We start from the raw sequence: 16,457 nt of genomic DNA, 5'->3' as shown, positions 1-16,457 counted from the left end.
TAACATTGTTTATTTGTCTATAATGTAGTCTTGGCGAAATCTGTGATTATAGAAGTATAATAAATAGTATTTGACAGTATAACCATAATAACGTTTCAAACTTATAATTTAAATTAATTATAGTCGAATTTCGACTACTGCGGGACCACTAGTAATAATAATTTTATTTAGTATGTATAATTTCATTTAATTAGTTTTTTTTTATTGCTTAGATGGGTGGACGAGCTCACAGCCCACCTGGTGTTAAGTGGTTACTGGAGCCCATAGACATCCACAACGTAAATGCGCCACCCACCTTGAGATATATGTTCTAAGGTTACAACTGCTGTCCCACCCTTCAAACCGAAACGCATTACTGCTTCACGGCAGAAATAGGCAGGGCGGTGGTACCCACCCGCGCGGACTCACAACAGGTCCTACCACCAGTAATTACTCAAATTATAATTTAGCGGGTTTCATTTTTAATTACACGATGTTATTCCTTCACCGCGGAAGTCAATCGTGAACATTTGTTTTGAGGTTGCGAATAGAAAGAAGAGAACAAAAACGTAAATGTCAAAAAATCATTTTTATAGAGAATTACGCGGTAATTGGCCACGGCATTCAAATGTTGAGGAAAAAAACACCTCAGTACTTCGTAAGCACGAAAACTGTAAAGACTTTTCGAGACCTCATAATATAATGACAATAACAAACGTGAGAGCGAACCGTAAAATAAGTATATACCTATGTATAAGGAGATGGTAGCGTCGTTCACGTGAGGTACACTTTGAAAATTTATGGATTACAACAATACTTCCGATAGACCATGAATCGTAGTCAAAATCATCAAATCAAATTAAAACAAACAAACCAAATAAATTGTAGACTTTATAAACATTCAAGAAGAAAATGTTAGAAGATTTTTGCAAGTCTTTGTCAAGTTAAAATTTCATATACCTAATTCCTATTTCCTAAATTGGGACCCCTTGAGGACACCTTAATGTTAGACTTTAAAAATTACAAATTCTAGTTTAAAATCTCTCCGACATCAATGATATTGAAGATATGAATACTCAGATTTTAATAATATTGAATTTGACTCATCTAATGATTCCCAGCCAATAAAATGAAAAAAAATGAATTTCGAAAGTGGAAAAGTTCGAGGGTTAGAACTCAAAAGGTATATTATTCTTAGGGTAAGTTCGCATGAAACAAAAAAGTCCATAAAACAACATTCAATCATTTTAGTGTCTTTAATATTATCATTATAGACTTGCTTAAATGGTTGCGGTCACATGTCTAAAAATAGATCCGGTTTTTGTATTGATACAAGTTTTTCGTAGGCAGGAAAATATATATTTCGTATTTACCTACATAACATTAATAATTAACTAATTTAAAATACAACAATACAGAGGAATATAGAGGTGCCAATACCATAATATTGAAGACAATAATGTCAACCGAAGAGAATGATAAGAACTGAACGCGGATACGAGACGCACACACGCGACCGTCGCGATACGTACGGACAAGAGCGCGCACGCACACACACGAGATGGACCAAAATAGCAACACCGATAGCGCGAACACACCAACACACGCCCACACGTTATACGTGAACTGTAATAAAAACATACATAGACACACACAGTGAGCCGCGAATAACGCACAAATTGAAATGGAATAGTACAAGTGGGACGATTGTGATGCGCGCCAAGGACCACCAACAACACTCAGTAATGTTATAATGTTGTCAAAGAGAAAGTCGCAAGCGCATTAAAAAACTAGGCCTAAGGCCGACCGCGGAGGCTGCGCAGAGACCTCCATACCCGAGAACGACTACCGGTTCCGTCTAGTTCCAATTATAGGTTTGCATGTCGTCGTCGCCCTCCCTACACATCACATGGATTGTCGATCACCGAAGACGGAATTTCGAAGCGGACTCACCTAAATTTAAGACATACATGGCCTGGGAGCGCTCGAGCCTTCGGGCGTGCTCCACGGCCTGGTAAATTCCGCCGGAATCCACTTTTGGTACACTATAGAACTGAGACACGAACAGGATCCGGTGCGACTAGCGCAAACATCTTATGTGAACGGTGACACTGCGATCAAACTCGCGACACACTCGGCAGAGCGACAGGTGAGCTCGGCGCGCGGTCACACACTGAGAGCGCGGGCGCCGCGCCGCGACCGTGACGCACTACGCACAGTCAGTACGCCGCGCCGACGGCACGCTCTATGTTTCCACTCTCAAACTTGGCAGAAGCGTCCACACAAAAAACACGCCAGACTCCAAGTGCAGTTTCCCGAGAACTGACTCCTACGGAATACTGAGAAAACTTTCGGACGAACGAAATAATAAGCGATGACGGCAACCACCACGCTGTACTCGCGTTGTTGATGTTGATCGTGCGACGAAAAGTAATATTCGCGTTGCCTGTATATTTCGTAACGAATCATAACTTTCACGCCATGTGCCTCTGAGAACACTTCAGTCGTATAAACGCGATCATTTCATGTACAATATATAACAACGTTCGATGTTTTAAATTGCTTCAAATCCAATAAAAAAAACAGTTTTCATCATAGCCGGTTGGTGAATTTGAAAAGAGAAGCTATGAAAGTGAGTGGTATCCATTAAGTCCAAAGCCCTAAAAGAGATCGAGGAGCTCTAAAGAAGTCGGTTTCTGGAGAGAGATTCTATTTATACAGTGATCTCCCTCGGCTACAAACCCTGTTGTTGTTGGCACTCAAAAAAAAATCACGCAGATAAAGTGATTTTTATCGGTTAAACTATGCAAAATGGACAGGCCAGTGGGCAAGGTATACAGTGCGAAGAGCCTGCCTCTCAATTTCGGATGGGGCGAGAGATCACCAGTACAAACTAATAGATGTTAAAGATCTGACCCAATAATCAAGCGGAGACTTTGAGGCAGCAGACAGAGCAGTGGCACCACGATCCAAAGGGTTGCACACTTACAACACAGATTGCCGCATTAATTCAACTTTATATAAAATTTAATAAAATTTATATAAAATTTGTTTTTCTGGTCACATTAAATAAGAAGGAGTCAATACCGATCGATCTTCTTACATTATGTAAATTTTAATACTTGAAGTGACAGCTATATATTTATAATTTCACATTTTTAAAGTGGTAGAAACCACTTACATTTATAATTCGGACATTATGAATACTAAGAAGAAAGTATCTTAATTTTCAGTGGCATGTTAATACCGAAACTTGTTGTTTTATTTTTCTTTTCCTAAGTTAGGTGGGGCACTTGAGAATGAATTATTCTTTATAGTAAGGTTCAATTCGTCGTCCCTGACCACAAAATCATTACACTATTCGAAAGGTCGAAAATTAAAATGAATAATACAATCGTAAGATTAATTAATCCGACTGAGTTATGACTCGCGGAAACTTTGGTCTAAACATGTTCGAATTATTTCACGCTCAACGATCGCCATCTGCAAAAGGTAAGACATTTAATGTATACGATTGTTGTTTTCAATCCTTGTGATGTACTCTCCACAACTTAAAATTGAAAACAAACGATCAGTTACGTGACAGCCATCACGTCGTAAGTCGAACAGCAGCGCCGCGGCGCGTTAAACGAACCGACAGGAAAAGGTTGACCAAAAACAATGTCACAATGCGAGAACGTCGATTGCCGGTTTGCGTTACTGTTACGTCAATGAACTTTGAAATGTGAGAAGCCTCACTGGCTACTACTGCACTGTTTAACCTATCTAACCTACAGGGGCAGACAGGATTGTATCAAAATCTGAACAAATCTTATTAATATGAGACTGTAGCTGCATTAGATCAGGCAAGACATCAATCAAAGAATGTTTCTGTAACAAGGCTGTGTACGAGAGTAGAAAAAACGTAATTTATGTAACAAAGCAACCAATAGGTATAATTATATCAGGTACGATGTGCCGTCTTATTCCTAGATCCTTACCACTATTCCTCTCCCTACCGGAGGAGGGTTCATCAATACTATCTGGAACCGCTGCGTTCATTCTTAATACATACTAAGAGCTTTTTGTGCCATGCAGCATCATGGAATCAACTCCTATGGTTTTGTCGAGAAACAAAACATGTTCTTCTTCAATCGAGGTTTGAAGAGATTCCTCAGAAGTAAGCAGCCGCTTGACTGTACCCTTGGCACTACTGATGCCCATAAGCGACGGTGACTCCTAACAATCAATTGTACCGTCGCTCCTGAATTTTTTATTATTTCTATTATTGTAAATACCTATTTATTACCTATTACACACTAATACCTATATTGTACATACTAATACCTATTAATGTAAATACCTATTTACAATAATAGAAATAATAAAAATTTCAAGGCAAAAATTACATTATTTATAATATGGCCATTTCTTTTCTCAAGATACTTATTAAAAACGTCACGCCGGCTCTTTTGAGGAGCTCTTTTTGGAAGCCTTAGTTTAATTTAATTAGAGACGCAAGAACTCGCTCACATGATGTCCGAGTTAAATGATTTTGAATCTATCATCCTCAAGTCGGAAAACACTCGAGCCGCGTTAACGATGTTTTTAAGTGTTCGTGACCTAATGGAGGAAAACATTAAGAATAATTTTCTTTATTGTAGGAACGATCGTCAAAACACGACATTCAGAACAACTAAAGGCTTTAGATGCCCGAAGTCACGAAGTTGTACAGCTTGGCGTTAAAAAAAAGAATACCCAATATGTATATACATTGTACATGCGCATAGTCACCAAGATAATATTATAACAAGAGCAATTAAAGGCAACGGTAGATTCCATGTACGCTATGTGGTGTATAGCCTGGAATACCACCACCCCATCTCTTCCCGTGGGTAAACGGGCGGCAGCATTCTCTGTGTACTTTGTCCGACAACTGCACAAACTGTCATTTATTATTGGTATTGCAGACCCACACCAGTTGGTACCTGGTTTTTTGGTAGGACCTCTTGTGAGTCCGCGCGGGTATGTACCACTACCCTGCTTATTTCTGCCGTGAAGCAGTAATGCGTTTCGGTTTGAATGGTGGGGCAGCCATTGTAACTATAGGTGCTTGTGACCTTAGAACTTATATCTCAAGGTGGGTGGCGCATTTACGTTGTAGATGTCTATGGGCTCCAATATCCTCTTAACACCAGGTGGGCTGTGAGCTCGTCCACCCATCTAAGCAATAAAAAAAACCTCCAATATGTCTATTTCTTCCGTGAAACAGTCATGCGTTTTAGTTTGACGGTTGCGATGCTATTCAATATAGACTTTTAGTCCATGTCTCAAGATGGGTGGTGGTGAGACATTCGTGGTGTGATGTCGGTAGCCTCCGTAACCGCTTAATACCAGGTGAGTTGTGAACATGTCTACTCACCTATAATAAGAAAAAGTCGTCCGTGATCACAAAAACCTATGTTTTTTTTTACGAAAGGTTGAAAATCGTGTAACAAAATTTTTTTTTGCTAAAACAATCATTTTTACTAGTACATAATATTTGCCACACGTATTATTATAAGTATCAAATAAATGTTTTGACATGTCAAAGCCGAGGCCGCTCGTATTTGTCACAGTCGATGACGTCCACCGGCTCGGAACTACGACGAGTCCAGTTAAATTAGAACCGCGATGATTCAGACATTTGAATGAAAATTCGGTCCCGGTTTGTTATTTGATACTCTGTGATGTAATTCTTATGTTGGTATCTTTTGTTCTTGATAAATTTAATGTAAGCATTGTCAGGGAGTCCGAGAAACTGATTTTCATTGATAGGCCTTACGAAACACCCTGTTCACAATGGTGTTAGTGTAGTCTATTTCTCGTCGAACCCCCGTCGCTTGGGACGAAGGTCTCGTCGAGAAAATTTACCCACAGACACAGCCCAGTGAGTTTCCGGATCCTCTCAGTGGGTCGTGTTTCCGATCCGGTGGTAGAATTTTTTTTTTTATTGCTCAGATGTGTGGACGAGCTCACAGCCCACCTGGCGTTAAGTGGTTACTGGAGCCCATAGACATCCACAACGTAAATGCGTCACCCACCTTGAGATACAAGTTCTAAGGTCTCAAGTATAGTTACAACGGCTGCCCCACCCTTCAAGCTGAAACGCATTACTGCTTCACGGCAGAAATAGGCAGGATGGTGGTACCTACCCGCGCGGACTCACAAAAGATACCACCAGATTTTCATTGATAGCCCTTACGTCACACCCTGTTCACAATAGTGTTAGTGTAGTCTATTTCTCGTCGAACCCCCGTCGCTTGGGACGAAGGTCTCGTCGCGAAAATTAACCCACAGACACAGCCCCACTGAGTTTCTCTCCGGATCCTCTCAGTGGGTCGCGTTTCCGATCCGGTGGTAGATTCTGCGAAGCACTGCTCTTGCTAGGGTTAGTGTTAGCAACGTCGTTTGGTTTGAGTCCCATGAGCTCACCTACTAATTCGGTAAATCTAGAATAACCCCTCGAGATTACTAGAATAGGTAGGAATAAATAAATAGTAGTCTATATAAACACTGATCTCACAATAAAAAAATAATAATACGGTTTTTTTTATAATGTTTAATATCGATTTATATCAAAACAAATCGTTATATAGGTTCTAAAAGAACTTTTAAAAGTACTAGCTACTCTAAACGTATTCAACCAATTAATACTTTGTTTTTATAGAGTTGAAGACGAGCGGACGAGTTCACGGGACATTTGGTGTTAGGTCATTACCGCGGACCATACATCACAACATGAATGCATTCACTGTGAGACATCGTTATGAAGTCTCTCAATGCTTTCCAACCTTCAAGCCGACACACATGACTGTTTCGCGGCAGATTTAAGCCTGGTGGTGGTACGAGCCTTTGCTGGCGCATAATACGGCCTACCGTCAAGAAACGTACAGAGTAATCGATGTATCATTTTTTTTATTGCTTAGATGCGTGGACGAGCTCAAGCCATACCGAGCCCATAGACATCTACAACGTAAATGCATCACCCACCTTGAGACACAAGTTCTAAGATCTCAGTATAGTTACAACGGCTGTCCCACCCTTCAAACCGAACCGCTTTACTGCTTCACGGCAGAAATAGGCGGAGTGGTGGTACCTACCCATGCAAACTGACTAGAGGTCCTACCACGAGTAAAATGATCCAAAGCTTTTATAATACAATGGGATGACGCAATCCTGCCGGGCCTCTTGCCTCTCTTAGTCAATAATAAAGAAAGCAGCGCGATTTATGTACACAGTTTTCTTGATGGTGATCACTTGCGAACGTTAAACGTAAATCTATTTTGATGCTGGACAAGGCGCCGCCGGTGATCGCGTCCGATGATGAGGCGAGGAAGTCGCCCGTGCGACGCCGCGACCGCTCATACTCTATTTTTATTAACGCACGCTCAACTTTAATTATTATTGTGATGATATCAGTTTATGATAAATATTAACGGGATAAATTCGCAATTACTTCTAACCTCTACAAACGATAAAGCTAACTGTATTATTATTAGTATTAATTGTATTATTTTGATAAAGACAAAACAGATAGGTAATCACTCTCCCCGTTGGTGAACAGATCTCCTATTAATTTGACATATATTTGGTGGCTATTGATGAGCTATAGCGTTAAATATATTTTATTAAATCAGTCATATTCATATATTGTTTTTTAAATGCCAACATTCAAACATAAGCGAAAATGTAATGTATATAATTATGATCGAATTTCGATCATAGATTGAGTAGTCCGTGGATCACCCTGTACATTAATATTTCACGGCAGAAATTAGGGAGGGCGTACTACGTCCTAACGTATCCTGTTAAAATTACTTATATAGTTTAATCTCGCGTATATTATTTTCAATGTAAAATTTCCGACCTTTCTTATATGTACATAATTAAATCATACTTCAGCTTTCGTGGTCACAAATAATTAAGATGTTATTCCTACGATGTTTGAGGTGGGTGGCGCATTTACGTTGTAGATGTCTATGGGCTCCAGTAACCACTTAACATCAGGTGGGCTGTGAGCTCGTCCATCCATCTAAGCAATAAAAAAAAAAAAAAGATGTTTGAACATTACGCTACTAACCGTCATTTAATTTAATAAACATTTGATGACATTCACGTTTGTTTTCACGCAAAAGGAACTAGTGTCCTAAGGTTTGGCACTTTGTTTAATTAGCTGTTTTGTCTTCACGATAAGAAGACTCCGGACGTTAAATACGCGCCAACCATCTTCTCTATTGAAATTTTGAGTAACATTTACTTTCAAAGGCCTCGAACAATACGTACATAACGTACAATTGACTAATTATAAAGAAAATATTATACTATTATCTATATTTCTATTTTTAGATTTTTGAATGCTTTACATTTTGATAACAATAAAGATTAGACGTCTTGATGTTAAACATAATTTAAAATAAAAGTTATTAAAGATATTGAAAACATAGATATACAAAAATTTACATTTTTTATATTATTGTTTATTGAAAAGTCTTTAAACTAAACAATCATTTATCTTCATTGCGAGCACCCATGACATTTAGTGCATAAAACAAACTACACAATGATCGGCACTGATAATAATATTAGCGCTGTAAATTGACATAATTATTGGCAAAGCGATAGTGAACTTTTTGAGTCTTTAACAAATCAATGACCAATGCTTCTTCTAAATTAATAATTATTTTTACTTTATATGATTGCAACTTACTTTAATATTACAAATTGAATAGTGTGTTTCTTGGTTTATTAGTTATTCACGCAGGACCTAATCTAATGAAATCTGAATATGTATACTTAATTTTTTTTGCACCTCTGCGAGCCCCTGGGCGTATTAAGAAAACATGGCCGAGATTCTATTAAAAGTAGAATATTGCAACTTACATCATCAGGTATTCTTCTACTAAGTATATCCATGTGATACCAACGTACATATGGTTTAATTTGATTTTCAAATAATGATGATAAAGTGTAGCCAATCATGATTTCATGATCATGAAAAATCATGATTAAATAAGAATAACTACCGAATTAGCCGGTGGAAGATCTTCCCGCTACAATATCGACACAATACATTTTCAACACAGTACCGATGATCTTGTTACTTCGTTTTATTTCTTGCTAGATAAATATATAAAAAAAAAACATAAGAGCTTTAAAGAAGCAAAAACTCCGACGTTGATTCGTTTACATAAATACAATTTGTTTGGATATCTTTGCCAAAATTCTGCACGTCTGGAATATTATGATGACGATACCGTCCCGTTTCAACGATTGCAACCGGTATCGGTGTCGGGGTGAGTAGATTTTCTTTGTTTCGTTCATTTCGTTCTATTTAGATGATTGATTATACAATATTGCGCAGTGTCACCAAATATTAGCGAATAATCTAATATTTAGGCGTATATCTTAGTTCCATAAATCAATTTTTCCAAGAAGCAATCAAGTTTAAAGATTCAAAACAAAAATAAAAATAATACCTAATTTTTTTTACCCTTCGCCTAATATCAGCAATCATCATTGATCCTTAGTATGTGTGCAAAATTGCCAAGTTGATTGTACATAATGAAATTGGTAATAACGAAATGATTATTACATAAAAATAATGAAATGCCGAAGAACGGTATAGAATGAAAGGGATTAACACTCGAAGTTTAAAAAAAACATTGTCCCGGAAATGATTCACACGGTCACTAATTATCTTTCAAGAGATGAGAGAGAGGACAGAGTAACCAATGCTTCCAAAACCGATAACAGAATTGTGCATTAGCACGTCTAATTCAAGATACACCAGTCATTGATGTAAATATTAGTCAGTTCCTAGTCTAGACGTAGCTGGTGTGGAGCGGACGGCGCCCCGGGTAGCGTCCCGACGGCGTCTCACGGCGACGACGAACACACAAATAGACAAATAAACAAACCTGTTTATCGTTAACACCGCATTATGATTTCATGTTCGTTTCTTAATTTATTTGGGTTTTAACGATCCCTTGAAGACTGCTTCATGTTTTGGCAGTCTCTTTGTCGTTTAAATTTATAACGCGGATACATACAAGGGAAACGACAGAGAAGATCTCCCGCCGAGCAGGTGAATTTTTCCGGTAGATCGACGACCCCAAAATTGTTGATCGGAACTTGTATGTAAATATTTAAAATTATCTTGAATATGTCATTAGCTCTATTCACATTGTGAATAATGTTATTTTATAAGTTAATCTCTATTTTTTTGTCTCGGGATACCTTGATGACTTTTTTTTACCGAATCGCTTGTAGGCTAATTGTGATGTCCAGGTACTCACGGACAGACATGATGACAGTCGCATTTATACCACATTCATAGAACATAAATGGTTTTTTTTTTATTGCTTAGATGGATGGACGAGCTCACAGCCCACCTGATGTTAAGTGGTTACTGGAGCCCATAGACATACACAACGTAACTCACAAGAGGAGTGTGCGGACTCACAAGAGGTCCTACCACCAGTAAAATAGACCTTATACACCTTACATATATATATAAGGTATACACCTTAAGAACATTAAGACATTTCTCGAATACATGACCTCTTGTATATTTTAATCACAGCAGCAACAAAGCAGCAAGAAGCACGAATCAATCAACATCCCCTATCACAAGTCGCCTTTTCGCATTAAAAGTGTTCAATTTCCAAAAATATTCAAAATTGGCTTAATATGCGTAGACATTTGGTATCACCAGTATTTTTCTCATAAATACTGTCAAAAAAGCATAGTTTATTTTTATTTTATTTTTATTTAAATTTTAGTTTACCTATGTTTTGACTACTATTAACAAAATGAATACATAATTTTATTTTGCTTTAAAAGATATATAATGTAACTGGTAAAAAATAAAAAAATAATGTTGCAAAGATGATTAATTAATATAAAAAATATCGCATGTTAAACCTTTAAAACACCCTCCTATAAAATTTGTAAGTTTTGAGATTATACAGTTTTAATGCGAGAAGACGAAGGGTCCCTCGTCGCTAACTACTACAGGTCAACACTATGCGATTGCGACTATTGCGAGACGCGGCAAAGGTTCAGGAAGTTGCTGAGCGCTACAGTACACACTCCTAATCGACATTGAATCACATACGAATTTACATCCATTCTGGACGCAGTCAGTTTATTCTTGGTGCGATCTTGATAGGGTTAACCGAAATAGTTTACACTGACATCCCACGCGTGCTGCGTGACTCAAGCCTGTGTGCAATTAGATGATTTAACCAGTTTGAGTTTTGACCTAATTCGTAAGCAGGAGGCCAGGGGTTCTTATAATATACTAATCACTATTAATCAGAAGATCCGGATATGCGTTCTTGAATATATTAAGTGGTCTAGTTTATTTAGTAATATATTTATCGTAGTCAACGAAATTTTATATTAATTAGCCAATAAAAAATGAACCGGTTTCGTTGAGTCCTAAGGAAATGAATTAGCCACGGCTGCATTTAATGTTACTAAGCTGAGAATTGCGAAGAAAATTTTCGACATATAAAAAATTGAGTAGGTACGTTGCATTTTGGATACTTTAGTGAAAGCGCACGAACGACGTGCACGATGTCGAAATTTAATCGTGTTTGTCGATTCAAAATTATCTTCAAGAAAGTAGCAACTGGTAAAAAAATCTTAGCTGCAAATGGCAAACAGAATCTATACTAATATATAAATCTACAGTGGTTTTTACGGATGTTCCGTTATAACTAATGAACCATGCATCCGTTTGACTTGAAACTTGGGGTTCATGTAGAGAATACATGCACTTTTTTTTTTATTGCTTAGATGCGTGGACGTGCTCCTAGCCCACCTGGTGTTAAGTGGTTACTGGAGCCCATAGACATCTACAACGTAAATGCGCCACACACCTTGAGATATAGTTCTAAGGTCTCAGTATAGTTAATGGATAGGCTAATATTTATATGAGTGTTGGACTCCCTACACCAGTTGCGGGGGCGTTAATGATGAGAATCTTTGTGGGGGTGAAAGATAATAATATTAATTTTAAATGCCCAGTGAAGCGGACGGGTACAGCTAGTGGTTTTATAAGTTTGACATAAAAATGTAAATTTATTTGCGTGTGCTATCTCAACTCTCGGTGTGATGTTAGCGTTGCTTGTTGACATAACAAAGCCAGGGCATCAAAACAATAGTCGGGGAGCGCTTCAGCTTCTATTTCAGCTGGTGACATTAAAACCGGGTCGGTGACTCAGCTCGCGGCCGCTCTGGGTAATCCCAATTCCACCAGCTAGACGGTGCGTGCGTACATTCATCCCGGAACACAGAAACACAGTTACATTTTTATCACTGAACTGAATTCTGCTAAAAAAAATACAAAAAGTCAACAATTAGGAAAACGGCATGCGAGTGTGGTCTGTTAATGTCAGAGTCCGTGCGCAATGCTTCGAGCAAAGGATTCGTATACAAACGAAATCCTTATGATTTGGTCACTTCCGGATCCACATCTCTAAGCGATTCAACTAACTGAAGATTGACGCTGTATTGACTATATAGTTGAAAGGTAGATGTTTCTTATATCATTTTGTAGATGATGACGTAATTACAAAAATAAATTTTAATGAAATACTACTTAGTACATCTAATTCTATTGAACTACAACGACTTAATGTGTTGCATATTTTATAAGATAACCAAATGGATGCCAAATAAAGCTACGCAAAATTGTATTTAAATGGCGTTAAGATGAAAATAGTTTAAACTTGAAATAAAATTAGGAAAAATTCACTGAAATTAAACCGAAAAAAGGAAAATACAATTATATTAGATGCGCAACTAAGTTCTCTACAACGATTTCTTGAAACTTGATGGTACTGTTTGACAAACTCCTTTTATTTTACTTTACTTCCAACTTTTTTGTGAATTAAGTGTAATTAAACTTATTATAACTATATTTGAGACCTTAGAACTTATATCTCAAGGTGGGTGGCGTATTTACGTTGTAGATGTCGATGGGATCCAGTAACCACTTAACAACAGGTGGGCTGTGAGCTCGTCCACCCATCTAAGCAATAAATATATATATATAATACGAAACGAGAGGAATATTTTGGAAAAGGAAGAATAATGTTACTGACACACGAGTAACATGAAATCTGACATTGGTATAGACATAGACATTGACAATTATGTTAGCCGAATGTACTGTAGGACAGCGAAATTATAAGCGATATTATCAAACTTGTAATCACTCGCCCATGAGGTCATACAAATAATTATTTTATTTATTGTTATAAATTTTTTTGAAAGTTCTCACCATTATTCTTGGTTAACATTTTATGGATATTGTATGATACATTAAAATTCATGACCATGTTCATGAAACATAATAAAATGATATTGACCTATTTATGTAATCTTAAAATTTAAACGTTAAGATACAAATACTTGCTTTATTTATCTTCAAAAGCAAACGGGCCACCTGATGGCATTGTCAGTTCATTCAAACACAAAAGAACTTATTTCAGCTTTGATCTGAAACATATCTGTACATGACAAGTTTGAAAATCTATATATTAATACGTGAAGCAAAAACTTTGTATCCCTTTTTACGAAAATTGCGCGGACGGAGGAGTATGAAATTTTCCACACTTATAAGAGAATATAGAGAAGAAGTGCACAATGCTAATATTTTTTTAAATAATGCATAAAAGATAAAATCATAAAATCATTAAATCAATTAAGAAAACATTACACACACTACCATGTATTTGACACACACACGCATGCATACTATTTGTTTATTGCATTGAAGTATATCGTCAAACTTTTCTTTGCAATCTGTCAAAATGAGAATAGATTAAATATTGTTTTCTCTTTATTAATATTTGTCTAAAGTGTAGTCTTGACGAAATCTGTGATTAAAAAGAAGTAAGACGAAGTCCTTGACAATAGAATCATAATAGTGTACAAACTTATAATTTCCAATAGTTATAGTCGAATTTCGATTACCAGGGGACCACTAATCAAAGTAAACTTATAACAGGTTAAAAAAAATGTGTCTTTTTTAATTGGAGAAATAACAAACATTATTATAACAGCAATATTAGAGGAAATGATATTTAAAAAATATATATATTTCAAAGTAATATCACAATAACATTAAAATAAAATAAAAAGTCAAGAGAACGAGGTAGCAACTGAGTTTCTCGCCAGGTCTTCTCAGTGGGTCGCGTTGCCGATCCGGTGGTAGATTCTGCGAAACACGGCTCTTGCTAGGGTCAGTGTTAGAAACGTCGTCAGGTTTGAGCCCCGTGAGCTCACCTACTAGTTAAGGTTACGCTAATATGGTCTCCTAGACCACCAACTTAGGTAGAAAAAGAAAAAAAAAGAATGAGCAATCCATTCCCATCGCACAGAGCGAAGCGCCATCTAGTAAATATTATTATTAACTGTGCTATGTTAGCTTTATATTAATCCTTCATAGATAATCGTTCCTTAACTGATTTCTTAAAATTAAAATGAGTTATTGAATGTTTGTGGAATATTGTTAAAAGATTTCCACATGGGTCCCTAAATAGTACCATAACCCAAACTTGAATTGCTTTAGCGTACTCGTCAAAATGATCAGTGCATCATAGTGAAGTTCGCTGTCGCAATCGCGCCAGGCCAGTGAATTTATGGAAAACATAATTGACGATGTAGCAACGGACCGTAGACCGAACGAAATGTCACATTTGCTCGTGCGTCAGGAGCGCCCTAAATTATACAAACGGTTCCGCGTGCACTTGACTCACAACGTCGTGGCGCGGCGACGGATGACGTGTGTCATTGATGACAGCTCTCAAGAATAGGTTCTAGTTATACGAGCCAAAATGTAAAAAAAATTATACATATTGCGCAGTTTTTTAACGTTCTATTATTTTTATGATTAGCTTTTGGTGTATCGTCGTTGTCAAACCAAGATTTGCTATGTGCACTTTTTTAGATTTTTACTTTTTGACCTTTTCGTATAGTTCACAGCCCTATCTACCGTATATACCGTATAACCCGTATAGCTCTATATACCGTAAAAAACGGTTATGTGTCTATAGCTTTAATATTTATCTCTATCGGCTCTCATTTTTTTATTTTTTTTTATTGCTTCGATGGGTGGACGAGCTCACAGCCCACCTGGTGTTAAGTGCTTACTGGAGCCCATAGACATCTACAACGTTAATGCGCCACCCACCTTCAGACATAAGTTCTAAGGTCTCAGGTATAGTTACAACGGCCGCCCCACCCTTCAAACCGAAACGCATTACTGCTTCACGGCAGAAATAAGCGGGGTGGTGGTACCTACCCGCGCGGACTCACAAGAGGTCCTTCCACCAGTAAAAAATCTCATTTGATATAGTTCTTAAAAATTCACCTTCATATAAATTTTTTACCGAAAATTTTTTTACTCGATAATTCAAAATAGAGCTTTTGCACATAGCAGATTTTGGTTTGACAGCGACGGTATGCTCTAAGTTTTTGACTTTAACTACATTTAAAAAATAAAATTTATGCCTTTTTTTAAAATCTCATTATTCATTGCAATTCCACTGATACGTACTTTGCCGTGCTAGCTTTTATTGCATTAAATTGTACCAGCTCATACCTCACTTGCGGGTTACCGGAGCTCACAGCAGATATACCATACAATTGCGACCTACCCCCCAAGTCTTAAGAAGGGCAGGTGGAAATTACATTGTGTTCTCTATATTTTACGGTAACCACTTAAAGCCAGGTGGGCCGTGCGCCCGTTTAGACGGGTATGCAATTTAAAAGAATGTACATATGGTATGGGGCAAGAGTTGCGATAAAGGCTTTGTTCACCTGCGTTCATCAGTAAAAAGCAGCTACTATGATAGAAATTTCATTACACATTAAACAATTCTAAGTACGACAACAAACAGGGCTTTCTAGAAAGGGATCACGGACTTAAAACAATCGGTACGGGCACGCGAGCGTCGTCACGCTAGCAATGTCCCACTTCGGACACGTCATCGACGCAGTGTGACGTCACCGCCGGTTAGTGAACGTAATTGCATATCAACTGCCGAAAACCTTAGTTGTTTCGCGTGACATGAGAAAATGTTATGTTTGGACACAACATTTTTCAAAGAATTATGGTAAAAAATCTTTGAAGCTTCTTACAAGTATCAGTGAACAATTAACTTTAGCGCAGTGATCGGGAAATCCGCGTCTCGAGAGCCGCATGCTCTTTGACTACTCAGCTACGTCTCTTATGCGAAATGTTTAGTCCAGGCACGGAATATTATTATCTGGCCTTGTAAGAGACGAAGTCAAAATTTGTGAAACTCAAACCTATAAAAATTTAAATAAATGTCAATTGTGTATTATCTTTGGCTCTTTTGTATGACAAGTTTGCCGATCACTGCTTTAGAGATAGAAAAGGAGAAATTTGGTCAAGAAAGTTGTACATGTAAGTTTGTGAG

The 16,457-nt window shown here is 37.5% G+C and overlaps 1 protein-coding gene across 14 annotated transcripts in view; it reads right to left on the bottom strand.

Annotated features, from left to right (window-relative positions):
* Nucleotides 1-16,457, bottom strand: part of HDAC4 (histone deacetylase 4) — a 102,103-nt gene that overhangs the window by 70,371 nt on the left and 15,275 nt on the right. For 2 of the 14 annotated variants that reach the window (XM_028183916.2, XM_028183915.2), the window contains exon 1: nucleotides 1,933-2,302. The exons of 9 other annotated variants lie outside the window; for them this stretch is intronic. Coding sequence is in view for 2 of the 5 variants with exons in the window: in XM_028183915.2 (XP_028039716.2) it covers nucleotides 1,933-1,951 (19 nt within the window). In the remaining 3 variants the exon portion in view is untranslated. Of the gene's footprint in view, nucleotides 1-1,932; nucleotides 2,303-16,457 lie in introns of those variants that run through there. 3 more of the 14 variants (XM_089729331.1, XM_089729332.1, XM_089729329.1) reach the window with 2 other exon arrangements.

This window comes from Bombyx mandarina, chromosome 08 (genome assembly GCF_030267445.1).
Source record: "Bombyx mandarina strain Sakado chromosome 08, ASM3026744v2".
In the NCBI taxonomy this organism is placed as follows: Eukaryota; Metazoa; Arthropoda; class Insecta; order Lepidoptera; family Bombycidae; genus Bombyx; species Bombyx mandarina.
Note: the sequence above shows the minus strand (reverse complement) of the source record. Positions and strands in the feature narration are given on the sequence as shown.